A 22,609-nucleotide genomic window follows, 5' to 3' on the forward strand; every position below is an offset into this window, starting at 1 on the left:
AGACCAATAAATGCCAAAAATACAATAAAATATCGTATTCAAAGAGGATTACTCAAAGTGGTTACCACATAGCTATTAATAGAAACAGTGTTTCCAATTCCAAAAGATCTCGTAATAATAAAAACAGTAAAAAGTCGTTTGAAAAACATGAAAATTGTAAGCAACGCGATATCAAAAGCAGTCGTCAAAACATAAATGTGTTTCTTAACACCTGTTTTAATTACTATCGAACTCTTAAATGTATTTCTGCTTCAAGAAAGCTATATAATATTCGAAGCAATAACAGACCCGTTTTAGCCAATGAAATTAACTTCAAACGCAGGAAAACAATAATAAAGAATGATGTTAAGGATAAAACTAAAATGAATAATAACCCAATAAATCGTATATACACATATCTATTTGAAAATAACTGGTTTAAAGTCAAACTACTTAAGGATCGTAAAGAAGCAGTAGTTAAAATTACAAATACATCTGAATTAGAAGAACGTGTTAAAGAAGATAAATCTTACAAACCAAAAGTAAATAAAGACCACGTTTGTTTACAAGATCCTCCAGACCGATTTTGGTCACGGCGGCCAATCTCAAGAGAGATTGGCCTTAGCTCTCATAATCCGATGGGACGGAAATCCGACAGGACCGGAACGAGTTCAGGCGCAGGACCAACGGCTTTACGTGCTTTCCGAGGCACGGGAGAGTACACGAGAGTACTACGGCCTAACTTATAAACGTTGCTTAGCAGCTGTCTAGTTAAACACCTATTTCGCTCATACTGTCATTACTGATTTGACATTTGAAAGAAAAAGACACACATACAGCATTGTTTAACTAATCACTCGCTAAGCCACGTTTATATATGTGGCCGATAGACTAGCAGTCTCCTTAAAGCCAGCTTCTAATATCATAGTTATGTCAGTATATTTAATTAAAAATATTGAATATCTATATTACAAAGTAAAATGTCGTGTTAAATTACTGGCTTACCAATGGCAAACAATAAATAGAAATCATGACCTTTTTACTTTATTTGACAAATAATAGTATTAATTACTTAAAGTATGTACCTACCTACATGTAGGGTAAGTGTATTCATAGTAACTAATAATACATTCGCAATCCCTGATTGCTATTTAATATTAACGATTCATAAAATTTCAGAAAGAAAAAATAGCTACTCCAAGATCAAAATTAATACGTTCTTTCCATTTAAATACGTGCGAAAAAAAAACCGATAAACCAGAAATCGTTTACAAAGGTGACAATGAACTTAAAATTACAAAAAGTACGTTTCAATGTTTATATGTAATTAATGATTGAGTTGTGACCTAATAATAAGAAATTTGATTTAACAAAATATAAAATAATTAGAATAACAAATAACATCAGTAAATTAGAACGAATATTAACAACTAGAAGTTAATTAGATTTAGAAATTCCAATGTCGAATCTGCTGACAAAATTTATTTGTGTAACGTTACAAGTTACAACTTGTAATTAAAACTTCAACAAAATTTGCTGAAAACGCTGTTTCTTTAACAGAATTTGGTGATCCGGTTTCAGTAAATGATAATAATAATGACGAAGAAGTAAATGCATCTGGGGTAACTGTAAGCACTATTTCGCTTAGTTATGATACGAAATCATATACAAACACAACGGTAGATTATCAAGAATCACCAAAATGTGTTCAAGCTGTGGCTAGAAAAAGAAAAGTCAGTGGTGATTCCAAAGATGGTTCGGAATCCACGCAAAGTAAGGTTTCCAATGTTAACGCTATCAACAATGATTGGTGGAGTCCGATACTTGAAAGAACAAATGTAAAAGACCACTCGAGAAGAATGCGTGTTGACTGATTTATCAGGAAATTTATAACTGAATATAAGCGAGTGTGATTATGTAAAAATATTTTGTTTTTTTCGTACACTCTATTTTATAATGATTACTTGTACTGAAAATGATCGCAATGATCTACTTACAGTAGATTAAAATAAAACATGTTGGGAATAACTTTCCAGCGAGTAGAAATCGGCAAACATCGTGAAATCGATCAAAGGAGATTATTTTTTTAATAAAATTATTTTTAATCGACTGACGATTTTCAATAAAATAAAAGAGGTAAACTAATATTTAAAAATATTTGCGAATTTTAATGTACCTACTTAGTAAGTATGATTTCTAAGGTGTCTCCAGCCCCGGATTTGTGCCTCCGGTCTAATATTATATTATTATTTAAAAATAATAATATTTTACTGTAATGGGAGGCCTGAAATGTTAAAATGTACGGGCATGGGTGCCTTATTAATATTCACTATTAAACCAAAATATGTAATGAATTGTTTGTCTTTCTATCTATATTTATCTGTATACTAATCATAATTTGTTTTTATTGTTCTATTTAATTAATAAATGACGTATACATGCGCTTGATGTTTTATTAGTCACTGTTATTATGTTTCTCATATGACATTTTGATTATACTAATATTATAAACTAGTTACCCGCTCCGACTTCGTACGGGTAAAATACATACATAGTTACCTCCCTCCCTAAAGCTTAATTTCGTAGCAAAAACGGTCTTTGTTTTTGTTTTTCGTAAAGAATTTATCGATTACAATGCAGTATCAAAGTTGTCGGCATTAAAATGTCACGTGTCGCGTTTTTAAGGTGAGATATTATTTCTTAAATATTCGTCAATTTATTTCGAGTTTTTGTCCTGGTAAGCGGTGCGTACGAAATGTTGTCGCTGTCTATATAACTTTATTTTGTAATTTATATATATTTATAGACCACCATAATTAAATAAACGTATCACTCATGGGTTCCTCTCTTTTTTTGAGAAGTTTTGAAGCGTTATTCCATCACGTTGCTACAATGCGAATTAGTAAATACTCGTGAAGTTAGTATTTGATGATATCCAAGCAGGATATGTATAAATTTAATTGGATTTAATTGATCCTACAATAAAAATAGTGGAAAAGAATAATCAAAAACACCTCAGGGTAAGTGGTTAGTAGGGCCCATAGACAATAGCACTAAAATAAGTATTTACCATTCCTTAAACTATTAATGCGTCGCAAACTTTGGAATAAATATGTATATAGCTTGTGCTTGGTTTTGACTTGGCTTGCCTTGGCTTTACACTGGCTCATTTTGACTTTAAACCACTTTTATGATTTTATTAGAATAATTATTGAGTAAGTTATATATATATTATTATCACCTTGAATCATCTTTTTGTTTATCTACTAATTCACTATGTACGTAATAATTACTAGAGAGATATCCGTCATCGATTCTACTCCCACATAGCAAATACTAACTAATCATTGCTATTGAGTTTTCCCATTTTTTTATATAAAATAGGCAGGTCGACGGGCAAATGGTACATCTGGTTGTAAGCGGTCACGAAAATGTAAATACTTAAATTTAATGAACACATCATAATTAAACATTTGTGCAAAAGCTAGAAGGAATGATTTTTTTACATATATAAAAAAACACTGGATACCACTCAGCCTCCAGTAAATTGTACAATTGATAAATTCCTAATTCCTTTGTTTTTAGTGCGGCCAATATGCACACCCAATATTCGCTAAGGACGGCGAATTTCCTGTCGAATTAATAAATAATAGTGCAGACAGGGCTTCTTCGATCTCATTTATCAAAATTGTCAGCTTATGAAATGGAATTCATCAAAGGTACTTCCGATTTTTTTGGACTCAATGTGCTCTACAAAACTGGCGAATAGAAATGCTACTTTGGAAGGAATGTTCTCCGTAATTCATTTTATAATTTTCCCGAATGCCTTCATATAGGAATGATTTAGGAGTTATTTTTGCAAAGGACAAATCGTGGCCGCAAGGAACGTCGAGTTAGTTGCAGGTTTGAGATTCTTAATTGTAAATAAAAAAAAGACAACAAACATCACCATCGTCATGGATCATGAATCACCATGGATATTGGATGATGAGTGATCGATAAATGTTATGCAATTGGAATCATTATATAAAGCTAAGTTAAAACATCACATAAAACTGTTAAATATTTTAATAACATAACAACTATATTTCACTTATTTTACATTTTTTAGGAAGTACCAGGGGGTTTAATAAATTGTTGTTAGAAATAAATAAACTGTACAATAGCCCACAAGTATAGGTCACAGAAAATGGCTGGTTGACAGCTGGTGGCTTAATACATGATGATAGCATTCATTACTTAAGGAACGTAGACATAGAATTTGTTTCTCTGTCTACGTTAAGGAATTATCTCGCTGCCATGTTAGATCTATTGATGAAGGGTGCAATGTGAAGGGATGTACGGTTTCTGATGAGTCTGATAGACAATTTCGAATGGTTGAGAGTATCTAGGTTAGTTTTAAGATATATATTATAGTACAATATAAAACAAATAATCATTGTTCATTCTTGACGACTAACTAACTTACGATTACATACAGTAGTAAAATAAAAGTTTTTTGTTACTATTTTTTTATTAGAGAGAAAAGTTTGGTTATTATGAGGTAGATTTTTTAAGTCCCTGTCGCATAAGAAATCCAAGAAAATCTATAAAAGAAATACTAGACTTAGTGTTGGACTTCAATTATGAACCCCATCGAAATTAAAAAATTGAAATATAAAAATTAAATTAGATTATTTAGTTTAAGCAATAATAAACTCTATTTAATGGAGTGCACTTATTTTATATCCCAATTATTTATTATTGATTAATATAACGCGTAGACCATTGAAAGAGTGTTAAATGCTAGTATTTGATTTCATTTGACATCATCTTTATATTATCTATATTTTAATATCGATTACCAAAACTTAACCGTAATGTCAAAATTAGTTTGTTTATGTGTCATATGACAGTGTCATCAGATTCACAATTTCTTTTACTATTTTAATGGAAAATGTGTGATTTAAACGATAATCCAATTAAATTAAGTGTTAAGTGGAATGGCAAAGAATATGAATTACCGGAATTATCTCCGTCTGACTCAGTGGCGATGCTAAAAATCGCTATCGAAAATGCCACTGGAGTGCGACCGGAAAGACAAAAACTCCTTAATGTTAAGTTTCAGGGTAAATAAAGTTTATCAATCTGTTATTGTAAATAATATAATGTATATATAAAATAACGACTATTAACTGGCATTTTCGACTTTATTTCACTTGATAGCAACATTTTTTATTATCAATGTAAAGTTATTATAGTTCTTATGAACATTTTTATCACTAGACATTACTAATCAATCACCAAATTACACCTTTAGGTAAAGTGGCAACAGACAATTTTACATTGTCTACCCTGAATCTTAAACCAAATCTCAAGATCATGATGATGGGTTCTTTAGAAGAAGCAATAGAAGGTGCCAGAACAAAGCCAGATGTTGGCGATGAGGTGATCAATGACTTGGATATTGAGGAAGAAGAAGTGGATATTGAGAATCAGGAGGTAATATATATTATATTATTAATTGCCTTAGCTAATAGTTTTATATATATAACACATATTAGGCATTATTTTGCAGATTTACTTGTCAAAGATAAATAAGAGGGTGCGAGACTACAAGATCAATGTGTTAAACGAACCTCGACCTGGCAAACGGTTACTCGTTTTAGACATAGACTACACTCTCTTCGATCACAGATCTGTTGCGGAAACTGGTGAGTATTGTCTATTGTAAAATTAGATTAAACTAGCTGACCCACGCCGACTTCGTTGGGCGGTAAACATTTTTACTTGTGATCGATTGGCCAAACATAAATTAAATTGGCTCACATATTTGAAATTTTAAATTATCTCTTAAACTATGCAACCAAAATGTAAAAAATGAATTTTATATAAATAAAATTTTCTTCGTAATAAAGCAATTTATTTTTAAATTGACATGTTGTGTATGAAATATCACTCAATAGATCACAACACAATGGTTTTTCCATACCTATGTCGAATTATCGCTTTAACCATTGGTCTAAATTATATGCAGTAAAAGGGAAAAGTTTTTTGTTTTAAACACTTGAGGCGATTAGTTTACTTATTTTGATAAGAATTCATAATTGTTGATAAAATGACCAATAAACATGACATAACAATTTAAATTATTTTTTTTTATATAAAAAACTACTTTTTGTGACTTATATATAAAAGTTAGACAAATGCTATTGCTGTCTTTTCTGTTTAAAGTTCTATAACTTTTCTCTATAACTCAGTCATATATCTCTCCTCATTAAGACAGTGTTCGTAATGAAGAATATTTTCATTTGATCATTTTTCCTTCAACTAACTTTGCAAATCCCAATACCACAAAAAAGTCTTTTCATTTTTTTTAGTATATAGCCTATGACACTCACAAATGATGTGGCTTTCTATTGGTAAAATAATTTTCAAAATCGCTAAGTTAGATCCAGAGATTACCTCCTACAACCTCTTTATAATATTAGTATAGTTACTTAGATCATGAATGTTATAATGGCAATGAAGTGAGATATGGGGCAGTTTTATGCTCAAAGATTAATTATATTATTCTATCTGGCATGGCATTTTATCTTTTGGCAACGAACTAAAAATTCTATTACTTTAATTATTTTTAAATATATGTTATCTGTTCTTTTGACAATCTGGATTTGTTTCTTTTTTTTTTTATTTATTATTCAATGTATGATAACTGTTTTGATTATACACCCTTTCTCCGTTATTATAAAGTACTTCAGTACTATCCTTAATTAAAATTAATATAGACATTTTTTTATGTTGTTTTTATATAATAATTACTGTAAATGTTTTAATAAAAAAGTTATCAATAAGTTTTTCTTTCTTTTTAAATTTAAATTTCTTTTACATTACTTGAGTTTTTAAGCTTAGTTGTATTAAAAAAAGTATGATTGGTTTTTACTACCTCAGGTTACGAGTTAATGCGTCCTTTCCTTCACGAGTTCCTCGCATCTGCTTATGAGGATTATGACATCGTTATATGGTCTGCAACAGGAATGAAATGGATTGAAGAGAAGATGAAACTGCTTGGTGTAACGACGCACCCTGACTATAAAATTATGTTCTATTTGGATTACCTGGCTATGATTACAGTACACACCGCCAAATATGGAACTATTGATGTGAGTATTGAATATTAAACTTCATATAAAAATTACCCAGTGGTAGGTTTTTACACCATATGGCCCACCTATACCACATATCAATTATTTTACTGCCTTATATGGATATTGTGTACCGCAGTTTCAATTAGGATGTTGAGTATGCCATTGTTATTCCTGATAAGATCTTAGACCCCATGTATATTTTTTCATTACATATCTATCATTACCATTCTATAGGTGTAGCTAATTACCATTGCCAGGTAGCATTTGCATATTGATAATTTTAAAAATGATTTTCCAGGTAAAACCTCTAGGCGTTATTTGGGGTAAATATCCACAATACACTTCCAAAAATACGATAATGTTCGACGATATCCGTCGTAACTTTATCATGAATCCGAAGAACGGTCTTAAAATCCGACCATATAGACAAGCTCATTTGAACAGAGAAAGAGATAGAGAACTGCTGCTTTTATCTAATTATCTAAGAGAAATTGCGCATTATAGCGAAGATTTCGACAGTATAAACCATAAAAAATGGGAAAAATACAGACCGGAAAAATACAGGACCCAAGCGGGTAATAAGAGAAAGGCTGAGGATAGTCCGTCCTAAACATAGGAATGACAATACAATGAATTTTAAGCCTTTTTTGAAGGGCAATAAAGCTTAATTTTTTCGCTTAAAAGACTGCGGAATTAAGACTTGTGTTTACGCATCATGGAAATAGTAGAACGATTTTGAAAATCTGTAAAATTGCAAGAAAAAGTTAATAATGGATATCATTTCAAATGCATTGAGTTTGGATCATTCCAAAACGTTTTTAATAGTAGGCCAGAGACACACATTCGATTTAACTAAATACATTGAGCCAAAATTTTCAACACTTTACTTAATTTCTAGTTGCAAGGCATTTATTGTTAGTACAGCTTAATATGCATAAAGGATTTATGCATAGTGATTGTTTACTCTGTGGATGCATATTAAATAGCATGCAATATTTTGTATGTAAACACTATTAATATTGCCAGGATTTTAAATCGAATGTGTGCTCTTAATCTTAATTATTCATAAAATCTTTAAGCAATTCATAATAAGTGGTATTAAATAAATTACAATATTTTAATGTGTAATGTCATAACTTCATTGGTTTTTTTTTACTAATAAAAAAATTCTATCAATCAGTAATCCATTTTAAAATAAATCAGCGTGTTATAGTTTTCATGTAATAGAACAATTAGATATTAATTTAAAACATTTAAATACTTTAAAAAAAATACTTAAGTATATATTATGTTACGTTTACTACATGCATACGACATGAAAAGTAAATTATTTATTTATTTATATCTTAGCGATTATAAGTTTGTGGTTTTAAAAAAAGAACATGTCGTCTGATGTAAATTTTATAATCTGTAACGATTTTCTTTTTGAATCGAATTATTATTTTGTAGCGAACAAATAGTTATATTGTATAGCATATATTTGTGTATCGTAATAATATAGTATGTGCGTAAATTCGTGTGTATTTATTTAATAATTAATTGTCAATAAAAATGACACAGATGGTATATCTCTCTTTTCTCCCTTCTTCATTTACAAGATAAAATTATTATGTAATTCTTTTAAATAGTTTACCATTATATAACTTTATAATAATAGTTTTAGCAACAGTGTCAATATAATTCCAATTTTATTTTTTATAGTACAATAATAATATTCAATATATTATTTGGATTTTGCCCATCTGGGTTCACATGTTCTCCGGCAAAGACCAATACTTACAATATTGAATAACATCTTAGTTCCCAAGGTTGGTGGTGCATTGGCGACATAAGGAATATTATTAGTACGGACGCGCAAATAGGCCACCTGATGGTAAGTGGTAACCACCGCCCATAGATATTAGTCCTATAAAAAATATTAACCATCTTCCATCTTATATTATTAAACATCTACAGGATGAGATATATACTTAATACTTGTTTCCTTCCATAGCTTTGTCTGTGTTTGAAGGTGGGAGGGAAGTTGTGTTTGTTTGTCTACTGACATGTTTGTTAGAATAATTTGTAATATTTTTTATAAATTTAGTATAAAATTATATTATTATTTGTTTCATCAAAGCAACGAAACCGCGTTTATTTATAAAACATGCTTGTTTTATATTATAAATATGCATGTATTATCATCGTGACGCATTGGAGTGAATCATATTTATAATTATTGTTACGGAGTTTATTAGTTTTCCCCGTTTCTTCCTGTTACTATCAATATAATTGTACCATACATGCTCTGGCTTGCTAGTAAGAAATACACGTTTTCACTCCTAAATAATACAATTTTCATAGTGAAATAATAGAAATGGATTCCGCTTCGGAAGTAATACCGCAGTCGAAACGAGTGTCCAATACATCTTGTGCTGTAACCGGTGAAGATAAACTTACTTCAGCATTAACAAACGAAATTAATGCAAACGAGTCCAAATCTGCAGGAAATGAATCATCTGAAAAAAATGGTATAAATAAATCGGTAACCAAAAGTGAAAATTTTTCCGAACAAAATCCAATAACTAAAGATGAAAATAACCAACGTACAGCAGAGTTACAACAAGAAAAAATACCACCAGAAGAAAACTTAAACCACAGTGCAAATAATACATCAACAGAACTAAACATTTTCAATGAAATACATGTCGGGGAAATTGAAAACGATAATATTGCTAGTAATGATGAAGAGAGACGAAAGAACGTAGGATGTTGCGGATGTTTTGTAGAAGTTTGCTATTGCATAACATGGTACTGGCGAATCATGACCAATTCCTTAGTATCTTGTTTCAGAAGTTGCGGCAATTCCTTAAGAAATTTATGTCGCTCATGTGGAAGCAGCCCCAACGTTGCTGACGAGGAATCTGATGGGAAATATTTTTATAGCGATCTTAATACTTTGAATACTGAAATAGACGATGGTGATAGAATGATTGAGGTAGAAGAAGCTCCAACTGTATTAACTAACAATTGTTCAGTTGCCGATGGAAACGGTGGTTATGACAACTGTGGCGTCAATGGAGGTCATTATGACAACTGTAATGTCAATGAAGGTGGTTTTCCCAACAGTAACATCGATGGAGGTGGTTGTGATAACAATGGCGCCAATGGAGATGGTGATACTGGCAATGCACATTGCTGTGACAGTTAATTTGAAAAAAAAAGATAGCAGAAATTGAAGAAGAATATCTCTTATATTACTACTTTAAATATATTGAAACGTATTTTTTAGTTATAATTTTGGAGTAGTTTATCTCGCTCGCAGAACCTTTTTTAAATCAAGTTTTATTATTATTGTCGTGTACTGTTATAATAAATACAAAATAATTTAGTGATTTTTTTTAATTATTTTTTTATTATATGTCCCAGCGTCATTTCTTGAAACTAACTTGTGACGTGTAAAATTACTAATATAATTTTGCTTTTACATTTTTGTTTATAATAAAATTCAATCGAATTGTGCATGCGCAAATTATTCTTGACATATAATTAATAAATAATGGATATAATCCGAATTTATCTCTTGCACATTTTTATAAAAAAGCCGAGATGGCCTAGTGGTAATAACGCGTGAATCTTAACTGATGATCGTGGGTTCAAACCCGGGCAAGCACCACTGAATTTCATGTGAAGGAAAACATCGTGAGGAAACCTGCATGTGTCTAATTTCATTGAAATTCTTCCACATGTGTATTCTACCAACCCGCATTGCAGCAGCGTGGTGGAATAAGTTCCAAAACCTTCTCCACAAAAAGGGAGAGGAGGCCTTAGCCCAGCAGTGGGATATTAACAGGCTGTTATTTATGTTATTTATTTATTTACATTGTTTGTGATACAGCATTTATTATGTCAATGCAATCGACGAGAAGGCTGTCGCTTCGAGAGCTTTTCAAATGCAAACGTGTGTAGTTGAAACCTGTAAAATTCAAAAAAACTTTGAATGTCGGATTAACACAACGTCACGTCTATAGAAAAAATTACGATGATATAAATATTTTGAACGTATAATTCTTAAACTCACAATGATTTAAAGAAAAAATCAAACAACTAAAAGCGTTTTAGTTGTTTATTTGAATTGTTTATAATACAATTTTAATCTGTATCATATTAAATTAAATTGTAATTATAAGAATTTTGGATGTATAAAAAAGTGCAAATTAGACTTTATACTTTGTCTGTAGTATACAGCCAATTAAGCCAACCACAGTAGGAGTAAAGAACTAAAGAAAGAAACTTAGTTTCTGTGCCTACGCTAAGAGTAAAGAACATTTAATATTTTACTAAGAGTAAAGACAAGAGAAAGCCAATATTTAGTATACATCTTTGACATTGGATTGACGCGATATCATTTGGCGCAAGAACTTCATTATGGATTTGTGAAAAAATGGAATGGTATTAATCTAGAACGATAAAGATATATTAATTTAGAACTGTATGAAATGCATAATATTATAGCAGAACTATTAATAAGTCGCATGGAATATGGAAACCTAAGGTATATATATTCTTCTTCGATAAGTAATTTTAAGATAAAATCGTAAATGTATTTAGTAAAAATATTTTTAATTATTTTCCCAGTAATCAAAAATTCGTTAACACTATTCTTATTTTATTTTAATTTGAACATTTAACCTTTGCTGTCGTTGTTATAAAAAAGCGACTGTATAGAGACAGTAGTGATTAGTGACAGCATTGATGCCAACTTGGGGGTTTCCAAATTTAGGGGGATTCAAGACGTCTAGGGGTTTTTTACGGGGTCTATTATTCAAGATTTCTTTTTCCTTAAAAAAGCGCACGACTCTATACAATTTATATTAAGTCTCGAACTCAACCAACAAACTAAACCAAATATAAACTCCAAGCGTGGCTATAACTGAAATATCAAAAAGCTATAATATATTGAAATTGAAATAATAGCTCTCGTTGAGCTAGTATTCAGCGTGCTTGTACAATACGTAGGAGGGGCCCGGGTTTCCATTTCTGGTCACTGAATGAAAAATAAAAATCATTTAATTTCATTGTTATCATCATTAATATGATTAAGTCATTAATTAATGTATGTAAATGTGTAAAATGCATAAATACATCATATATTTTTATTTTGTATTTGAAATTACCTCTCAAAACGAGTGTAAAACAAAAAAATTAGGGGTTTTTAATCGATATTTAGGGGAATTTGAAGTTGGTCCTAGGGGAAATGTTCTGTAGGAGTTGGCATCACTGAGTGACAGTTAGTCACTATTATTATTATTAGTAGAAGAATAACATAACGTGTATTTTTATTATATTTTATAGTGATTAGTAGTGCGGCGATGGTAGTTTTAAGTATAGTAATTATGTATGATCTGTGACTACACCAACATGCAATCATAAATCAATGCAACAATCACATTAACAAATAAGGAAGACTCAAACAATAACAAGTCTCAAATCCGTCCAAAAGTCGATGAATTGAATAAATAATGCAATAATATAAACCTTGAACTTTCATTATATCATCAATTAATACTGCAATTAGTGCCTCAATATCAAAGTGCATTAAAAAGTAATAATAGAAGAGGATACATAAATCAAAAAGTCGCAATGTATTCAAGTAACAAAATATATTTTATAAATTAAACTACATACTAAAACTTTGAAAATACATTACGGAATAAATTAAACTTAATTTTTAGAATTCATGTGTTAAAATGTCAACTGTTATTACCGCACAACCCCGTCCCCAGGGCTCCCCAGAAAACCAAAATGAAGACGCAAATACAGCTATGATAGATCAAGAAGAGAAAGATGCTCGTAAAAAAGTAAACGAAAACATTGACATAGAAGAAGCTTGCTGCTGTGTTTTAGAGTCTACTGAAGATATATGGTGTATTTGTCAATGTATAGCATGGTGCTTTCGTAGTTTGGGTCATTGTACTGACGATTGTTGTGAAGGCTGTGCTCAATGTGTAAGCAATTGCTGTGAAAATAGTGGTGATACTGCTGCTGATAGTGGTGGTATCGATGCTGCTGATGACTGTTTTTGCTGCGACTGTGATTGCACTGATTAGGCAAAATTTAAACTTTTACTTTTTTTATATTAATATATATGTTTTATACTTGGAACTATGATGGAATAAAATTATTTCAATGACTTTTGTCATTGTCTAGGTATGTGATTAAGTATATATTTGTTGACAATAACTTAACTATTTTTAACTATATACATTGTTTGATATTACAAATATTAGTTATTTTACCTAATATATAATATATTAATAGACACAGATTTTGTATAAATAATCATCAATCAACAAATCATCTTTAAAAAAATAAATTTAATAATTAGTTTATGGATTAAGTTATAACACATATGTTTTTTATACTTTTGGTATTTTTATATAATTTATACATCATTAAAATTAAGTAGACTGTGCTGTGCGATTATATATTTTTAATTATAATCTCCTTTGTAGCCAACCTGTGTTATACACACAATAATGTTTATACATATAAAGATGTTACATGTTAATGTGTGAATACTTAATATAAGTCTGAAATTGTTTAAATACTTTATTTATATTGATAAATAAGTATATTGACTATTTGAGTGCCATTATCCTACTATATTTAATAATATATTGTTATATATTCAGAAGAATAACAATATTTTACTGTTTACTTTGTTTTAATTGTTGCATGATTATAAGTACCTTATTTTTTAATTGTAGTATTAATTTCATATCCAATATTTTGCAGAAGTTATATGGCTCAGCTATTTACATAGCTACTCCTTATATAATATACCAGCTAGGTAGTACTTAAATATAAAATTAGTCAGGAAAATAATTCACAAATTGTTTTAAAAATTGTCATGGAAATTAAGCAAAGTTTGCAACCATCCTACTTCTCTTTTTGTCGGTAGTATATATTAGTAATAGACTTTCATTGGAAAGGAAAAATTTTTTCAATATATAAAATATTAAACACAAATTAAGCATATAAAAATATGGCAGTGCTTTCATGAATTTTTGACTTTGACTTTCTGCTAAGATCCACATGTGATTGTGTATTTCATAGCTATGTATATTTTAGATAGATATAGTAAATGCCTGTATCACTTCTGAGTATAAGCCTGTCGATCCGTGGTTCAGCATGCCGGTAAGTAGATCAATGTGTGGCACTATTTCAACCGACACATACGAATTTCCTCATGATTTTATTCTTCACCGCCGAAAATTAATTGTAAACACAAAAAAGGTTATGGAAATTACCTAATGATACTTTAATCTCCAATATAAATTTTGCCTTAGGTAATAATAGTGCAAAAATTTATAAATTCAATTAAAATACGATTTTGGACGTTTATTTATTTTAGCAAGCTTTAAAAGAGTAGTACAGTCAACTCGTAATTATTCTGCGATATAAATGAATTTTTGCAAAGGATTTTTTTTATTTTTACTCTGTGGGTGTTGTAGGTGTTTAAATGAAACAACGTTTTTGTCAACACATTTGAATTTTAATCACATCACAATACATAATAAAATGACTAGACATCGATCTTCATAACGATTTATAATTTAATAAAATGAAATAATTTAATACCTAGTCCTAAAGAGTATTATAATTTATCTATCGTGGAAATAAAAGAACTGCTAGGAACAAATCCGTAAAATTGACTATTGAAGTAATTCGTAAAATGTAATCAAAATATTTTTTTAGACAACTTTTACCCAAATGTATATTTTATTTCACAAAACAATCTGCAGGAGTCAAGCGCAATAATTATGACAAAGAATGCAACGCCAAGTCGTTGGTATCTTACGACCGAATTTTACCGTCAGGTATTGAATTTCTTTCTAATACTATTTAAATATATTAAAATAACTAAATTTTACGTACATTTTTTGCGATATATTTTATTTAGCAAATTATTATAATAAAGTCCCGCTAATTCGGACTATGAAATCGAATTTTCGAACATTTGAGTGAAAAAAAAAGAATCCTATAAAATACACAAATCAATATTCACCTCTTCCTTCCATTTAATTTAATTTTCAAAATTACATAAAATATATAGAGATCTCAAAGTGATTGATCAATTAAAAAAAAAATTACATCTTTTAATTAGGGAGATTTGTATAAATTATTCTTGAAATCTTCTTTTGTAGGGGAGGGGGTACCTGATAATACAATAAATGCTCAACCAGTGTATAAACTACATGCGTATTCAAACTAATTTGTACATGAGATTACTAAAAATGTATTAATAAGAGTTTAAATGAATACATGCAGTAATACTCTGTAAGAACTCATTTCATTACTCACCCGTGAAATGTCAACAACCAACGTATAGTAATGTACTATTTTGATGTGTGTATTCTTAATATTTTATAATTATTATGGTCAATGTCGCATAACACTCTGATATTTCACGATCGTTTTTTGCTGAAAGTTTCGAGTTTACTTTTGCTGAATAACCCTACTTGGTTTAGTTGTATTAAGTCACAATTTCTACAGGTTGGTACTTAATAACAGACGTTCTTTTGTTTTTTGTACATTAAAATAATAAGTAGAATTTTTTGATAAATTGTTTACATTGTTAGAAGTTCGAATCTAACAAACATTTTACTATTTCTCCTTTTTTTATAAAAAAATATATTCAGTGATATTATGAAATAACGCATTGCTTATTTTAGTAGGAACTAATAGTCTATCAAGTGTTTGTAAAGCACATTGAAATGTAATAAACTATTGCAAAATATTTAAAGATATTATTTGAACATTATTCAATTCGAAAATATATATTTTTTCTAATGTGTATTTAGAATCTTATAAAAAACAAATAACTTTTGTAAAAAGTTTTTATATACTGCAAAAATATGCAATTGATAAGAGACAAGGTTATATATTTTTTTTATATTTATAAATGAAATCTAACGGCCAGACTTTAAAGCTTTGCTTAGCGGTAGATTAGATAAACAATGCTGTCTTTTTCTTTAATGTCAAATTAATAATGACAGATAGGGAGAAATCAGTGCTAAGCAATAGAGCTACTTTATATGTAAGGCCTATATATATATGTGGGCGTACCTAGCTTTTGGCCTATTAGCTAGAGGTCAAATGAAGAACTTTTAATAGGTATTAAAATTGTTTTCATTATTAGATATTTATCTATACCATGGTCACAAGATTACTTGGTATAGGTAGGTTGGACCGATGATACGCCCGTACATATTTATTAGAATTTTGAAATAATTTTACACTTGCACATTAGATAGAGAGTATTGCATAGTAATAGATGTTTCATGTATCTAGGATTTCAGCTTGATAGCATTATTATTAACTAAAATATTTCATGTGCAATTACAATATTTGGGCATAATATATCATGATATGATTTTTTTTTATTTGAACACTACACAACAGTAACAGCCTGTTAATGTCCCACTGCTGGGCTAAGGCCTCCTCTCCCTTTTGAGGAGAAGGTTGTGGAGCTTATTCCACCACGCTGCTCCAATGCGGGTTGGTATAATCACAAACACTACACAACATTAGGACATTTTATTACAATAGACGTTAACTCCGTGGAATGAATTAATTACCTGTGGGGGCAATGAATATTATTTATTTATACTATTACTTTTCTACAAAGCAAATCTCAGAACAGTAAGTATAGCAAGTAACATTTGCATTGTTTATAAAGTGTATTTGTTATTAAATTATTTATTATTATTATTTGTATACATAAATAATGTTATAAATGTCACCGTTAGAAATTTCGGTCTTGACAGTAGTTTTGGCGGCAAAAATTACTTTTGCCTGACAAAATAATATATATTGGATTGGTTATTTTAGTCTGCATGCATCTGTAATGTAATATATCTTACAAGTAACCCAATTGAACGTTATAATCAGCTTTCCATATATTACACTTAACAATTTTTTTTTTCAAATTCAAAAATTAACTTTAACATTAAATTTTTGTTTGTGCTATAATGTATGTCGCCTTATTGTTCAAGTAGTAATCACCTGTAATTGTGGTACCACTTCTTTTATTTATTTTATCAACTGTGTACGTTGTCGGTGATTTAATATATAAATAAATAAAATAAATTACCTAGTGATGGGCAAATAACTTCTCCCCTTTTAAAGAATAGACGAGGAGTTTATACTACGCTGCTCATCTGCGAGTTGGCCGTTAAATTTTGTAATCGAATTTCAAACCATATATGCATGCAGGTTTCTTTATGTTAATTGTTGTGTGTTGTTGAAGTGGCAGTTTGAGATTAATTATTGACATATTAAGAACAAAAAACTCAGTAATTGGAACTTATGCCGATCTATATACAAATGAATAAAATTAAAGTGTCTGTATGTGATTTAATAACTGCCTATGTTTACAAAACAAAACGATTTTTTTTTTATTTCAGACAATAATATTTTATGTCTAGAATTTAAATATTCGATTTTGAAGGATTTTTATCACAAACTGAATTCAATGCGAAGCTGCGGCTTTTGCTAGTGTGTATATAAAATACATGTGTTCTCTAGAGCACTTCCAATTCGCCAATGGTAGAATGCTCCCCACTATTAAAACCGTGTTTCCGGTGAAATGTAGCTTAAGCCGGTTTTGAGTTCTAACAGTAAAATATTCCATGTAATATATAATATACTTACTATTCTGAATACAATCATATTTTATTATTTCTACGTTAAAAACATATTAGACAATTTACTAACTTAACTAGCTCCTCTTATGTAAGTTATATGATTATTATATTTAATATTTATTTATTTTTAATCTACAATACAACACATATTAATTATTTTGTATTATAACAGGTACTGCGATAAAAGTTAAATATAACATAAAACCTATATAAAAAAACGACTCGGATGCTTGTCTATTAATACAATTAAATTAAGAGCATTTTATAACTTACATACTTATGTATCTGTGATATATGTTACATTGAGTATTATACATTGAATTAAAAAAGTCACCAAACTATGAAAAAAAAAGTTAAGATAATTACTATGACTAAAAACGCAAATTATACCCCTAAATGTCTTCTAAGATTATTATTATAATTTAAACCATAAATTCTTGTCGATGGTGCAAATATAAAGAGATTATCATTGCTGATATCGATATTCGCTTAAACATAATCCATTAAAATCAAATTGCAATATTAAAAATTATTAAATTATGGCAAGACTGGTAGAAAAAAAAGACAAAGTTTTTTTTTTACTAAATAATTTGACCGAGACTTGTCTTTTAACACTTGATTTATTTCAAATATATTGTACTAGTGTGTATTTGCTCATGTTTATTTATTTTTGTTACTTTACAGGTAAATAATTACAGCAGACACACATTCTGTCTGCGTAACTATTAAAATAAATATTAGATATTAAAAAGGAAATATATTATATGACCTTTTTTAACTTCAACGGTAAAATTATTTTGTAACAAATTAAATCCTTTTTTACCGCAGTGTGAACTGTGTAATTACTACCTTTACCTTTATTTAAAAAATAAAACGTCATGAAAAAGCCCGTCATATTTTTTTTATATAATCTTTCTATGCAGATATCTAAGATCTAATTTCCAGAATATATTTATTGTTGAATTTCGCTAATCAATTACCCTGTGGTATTACTTTGGCTCAATTTTACATAAGTCATTCCGTCATTAAATTCGAATTAAGAAGTCTTTAATTAGCAAGTGAATTAATATGGAAAGTGAAGAATTATTAAAGCATAGAGAGTAATTATTTTATAATAATCACATTAATAATTTTTAAATTGATAGATTAGTCATAGACACCAATAGACATATGAAGATTATCATATTATTTAAGAAATATATAATAATTTACAATTATAATTAATTTAAAAGTTGTTGAATAAAATATCATAATAATTGACAAATATATTAATAAATTATGATCCGAACAACTGTCTGTTGAAAGATAGATAAAAATTGACAACATTTAAGCGGCCATTTTGAAAAAAATTTTCCTAATGGAAGTAGGGGAAAAGCGCACCTGCATATTATTTTTATTGGCACTCAAAATGAATTATATTGCTAAATTTAACTTCATATACAAGAAAGAGATAGCATGAAAACGTCTTAACAAATTACTTCAGAATATTTTATAGAGCACAAGTTAGTTTCGTAAAATATTTATTAGTTAGGGCAATTATTTGCCTTATTAAATGTTAAGAATGAAGAGAACTATCTAATTAGTGAACATTTTAGACAAGACAGAACTTTTAAAATACAGTATTTTATAAAGAGAGTATTAATTATTCTAAGACTAGAAGTTACAATACAACAATACAAGTATACAAGACAGCGATTTATTATAGTATGGACTCACTTAATGCAATGCTTACGGTGGTATGCCGTCCCATCGAATTATGAGAGTTAGGGAATAGAGAGTGCACCTGTGTTTGCGCACACTTGTGCACTATAATATATCCTGCGCAGTTGGCTAATCTCTCTTGAGATTGGCCGCCGTGGCCGAAATCGGTCTGGAGGATATTATTATTATTATTTATTACGGTGATATGCTAATTTGACGCGTGTCCTTTAAATGTTATAATCAACGTTACATATCACTATCAATTTCGAGCTTGTAATAGAAAAACTCTAATGGTGACTAGCTAAGATATGAACAGACTTTTAAGTAAAGTCTTTTGAAAATCAATAAATTACTATTATTGTAAAAACAATTTCCTTAATAATAATGCGTGAATATTTTAATTTCAAGCATTTTTTTATTGAATAAGAAGGCGGACGAGCATATGGGCCACCTGATGGTAAGTGGTCACCAACGCCCGTAGACATTGGCATTGTAAGAAATTTTAACAATCGCTTACATCACCAATGCGCCACCAACCTTGGGAACTAAGATGTTATGCCCCTTGTGCCTGTAATTATGCAATATTTTTCTAGAAAATGTAATAATTTTATATTTAATTATCATATTTTGTTACGAACGCGAAATAGTTTAAGGATAGATAAGAGATTTAAGTAAAAGCTCAACGCGACATCGTCTATAAAGCTACGGCAACATCTCCGAAATCAATTAGTTGCCCTTTTTCTATTATATCGCATTGAGGCATATTTATTTATAAATAAATACATGATTATATGTATTTTATATATAAACATGACCTGAATTATAATCAGATAATTATTTAGGAAATATATATATATATATATTATATAATATATGTAAGTTATGTTTTATACATAATTCCTAAGCTGCTGCAGTGTAACTTAATTTAATGTAAATGGCAACATTTAAAAAACATTATAGGGCGTGACTATTTTTATCTATATATCCAGTAATTTTGATAGATCCCTACCAATTAAAAACCGATTTAACCACCTCTATGTGATACAGAGGAATTGTCCAATTCCCAAACTAATTTGTTTACCATACTTATCTTATTTAGCATATCAGAAATATGTATTCCGTGAAAATAAAACCATAAATGATAATTTTTCCATTTCTACCAAGCGCCATCTACTTGAACTACAGTTTTGTATCGCTAAATCATTTTGTCTTTCCTATTGTATCTTTGGATTATTTATCTTTATCTATTTGGATCTTTCTGGTTGGAAGATATCGCTCGTTAATGATAAGGCCGCCTAGTGTGGGTAAGTAAAGCCATCTTAAGAAGTTTCACCAGAATGGGTGTAATTCGCAAATTCCACTAATATAAAATGTGTGTATAATTTGGTGAGTTTCCTTAAGTTTTATATTTTTAAGCCCAGTTACTTAATAAAAGACGACTCATTTTCCTTATGGATAGTAGAAAGTCCCAATTGACGTTTATTGAAATGTAACTTCTGAATTTTACTTGTAGACATTTCTTCTATTTTTAAGCAAAAGAAATCGTCTTAAATATGGTAACTGAGCGTTAATATTTAAAGATTATTTAATAAGGAGCGAATCTAAGATCCGCGCCGCATCGAATCACGCCGCAGTGCATTTTGCACGTACTAAATGAAATGAAATTATTATTACCATTAAAGATGTCAGGAAACGCACAGAAGCTTTCGAGATGTGGGCGTATAGCATAGTGGCCACTCTGTACTCACAATTTTCAAACCAAGAAGTATTGCGACCCGACAATCGGGAACGAAAAGTTTTGCAATGTGAGAAATATTACATATCTTGGACTTTTTGGATATAGGAACACAATCGGCTTCGATCGTATGCCGCCATGCGCGCATGCGAGCATTCCATAGAACGCACGTTCCATGCCAATATGGACTTTAAATATTGTGTATTCACAATTTCCTTTACCACATGTAAAACGTTATGTCTATTTATTATCACTTATCTTGGACGCGTGTTCTAGTACGAGAAATATGTACTTCTGGAACTCATCAAAATGGAATTAAGTTTCTGAACGAAGGGGAAAATGTTAAATGAGCATCCGGAGTTAGACGGGAATCGCGAGTGCCGCCGAGCTGTTTTGCCTCGCAAATAATTAGCATTCGAAACTGACTGAATAAGAAAGGAAATTAAAGCGTGTACTCAATATTTGAATATAGAAACAGTCTTCACGTGCCATACAAATATGAACTTTAAGTATTATGTAGAAACTTCAATTTCCTTTACCACGTGTAAAATTCGCTGGAACGTGTTACATCCAACGCATTAAACACATACCCACTTATATATCGGTTTCCTTGAAGATGTAAGGCGCTGTATTGAATTGTATGTAGCGCGTTCCGGGTGACTCCAGTTCCGGTTCGGACTCGTCCGTTGCGACGTGTTTAGGAGACGATTCAGAATGATACTCGTGACGGAAGTTACCTGAAAAATTCGAGTTTTTACTTTATAATATGCATTGGAAATGTTATCTAAGTATAATTATAATAAAGGTGTGTTTCGGATGTCCTTGTACACTGTACATGAAAATAGTTTTTAAATGTGTTACTTTTGATTTAATATCAGTGGATTTTATTGTGCATCGGATATTCGACATGGTAATAACTGGTCCTATACAATCTAGTCAAAACTAACGGCTTTACGTATAAATGTTTAGCTAGTGATTAGTTAAACAATGCCGTCCTCTTCTTTCGAATGACGAAACAATGAAGATAGATAGGGAAAAAACACCATTTATAAGTAAGGCCGCAAGTGTGACAAACTAAGTGACGGACTGGTGCTTGGGTCATATATTCGTCTAATAAAGTATTTTCTAGTTGTGGAGAGAATTGAAAGTTTGATAAAAATTATATATTATTATTCATATATTTACAAGCCTAAAAATATATTTATGTAAAAGGAATTGATGCTCTCTCAAAGGTCTGTATGAGTCGAGTGACTCAGTAACACACAGGCTCAAGATATGTCACTAAGATCCCATTCTGTTATCCCTTACATTTTCAAGGCTGTATGGGAACTAAGACGTCGTTTGTGTCAGTAATTACACTGGCTCACTCTTCAAAC

At 29.9% G+C, this 22,609-nt stretch overlaps 3 protein-coding genes across 4 annotated transcripts in view; 2 read left to right on the forward strand and 1 right to left on the reverse strand.

The window, feature by feature from the left end:
* The first annotated feature begins 171 nt into the window (after positions 1-171).
* Positions 172-3,974, forward strand: LOC126778057 (uncharacterized). The gene is made up of 4 exons (XM_050501405.1): positions 172-521; positions 1,159-1,282; positions 1,540-1,752; positions 3,844-3,974. The coding sequence occupies exons 1-4, from the start codon at positions 363-365 to the stop codon at positions 3,972-3,974; spliced, it is 627 nt and encodes a 208-aa protein (XP_050357362.1). The 5' UTR covers positions 172-362.
* An 881-nt stretch (positions 3,975-4,855) lies between these two features.
* Positions 4,856-8,338, forward strand: LOC126778235 (ubiquitin-like domain-containing CTD phosphatase 1). Its single transcript, XM_050501721.1, has 5 exons — positions 4,856-5,087; positions 5,279-5,460; positions 5,537-5,672; positions 6,910-7,121; positions 7,405-8,338. The coding sequence occupies exons 1-5, from the start codon at positions 4,916-4,918 to the stop codon at positions 7,714-7,716; spliced, it is 1,014 nt and encodes a 337-aa protein (XP_050357678.1). The 5' UTR covers positions 4,856-4,915; the 3' UTR covers positions 7,717-8,338.
* A 6,289-nt stretch (positions 8,339-14,627) lies between these two features.
* Positions 14,628-22,609, reverse strand: part of LOC126778108 (inositol polyphosphate-5-phosphatase A) — a 37,135-nt gene continuing 29,153 nt past the window's right edge. The window contains exons 14-15 of one of the 2 annotated variants that reach the window (XM_050501495.1): positions 21,824-21,970; positions 14,628-16,729 (exon numbers count right to left, since the gene is read on the reverse strand). In XM_050501495.1, the coding sequence (XP_050357452.1) occupies positions 21,828-21,970 (143 nt within the window). In that variant the 3' untranslated portion in view covers positions 14,628-16,729; positions 21,824-21,827. Of the gene's footprint in view, positions 16,730-19,406; positions 21,971-22,609 lie in introns of those variants that run through there. The other variant, XM_050501494.1, reaches the window with a different exon arrangement.

The sequence above is a fragment of the Nymphalis io genome, chromosome 25, assembly GCF_905147045.1.
Source record: "Nymphalis io chromosome 25, ilAglIoxx1.1, whole genome shotgun sequence".
Lineage (NCBI taxonomy): Eukaryota > Metazoa > Arthropoda > Insecta > Lepidoptera > Nymphalidae > Nymphalis > Nymphalis io.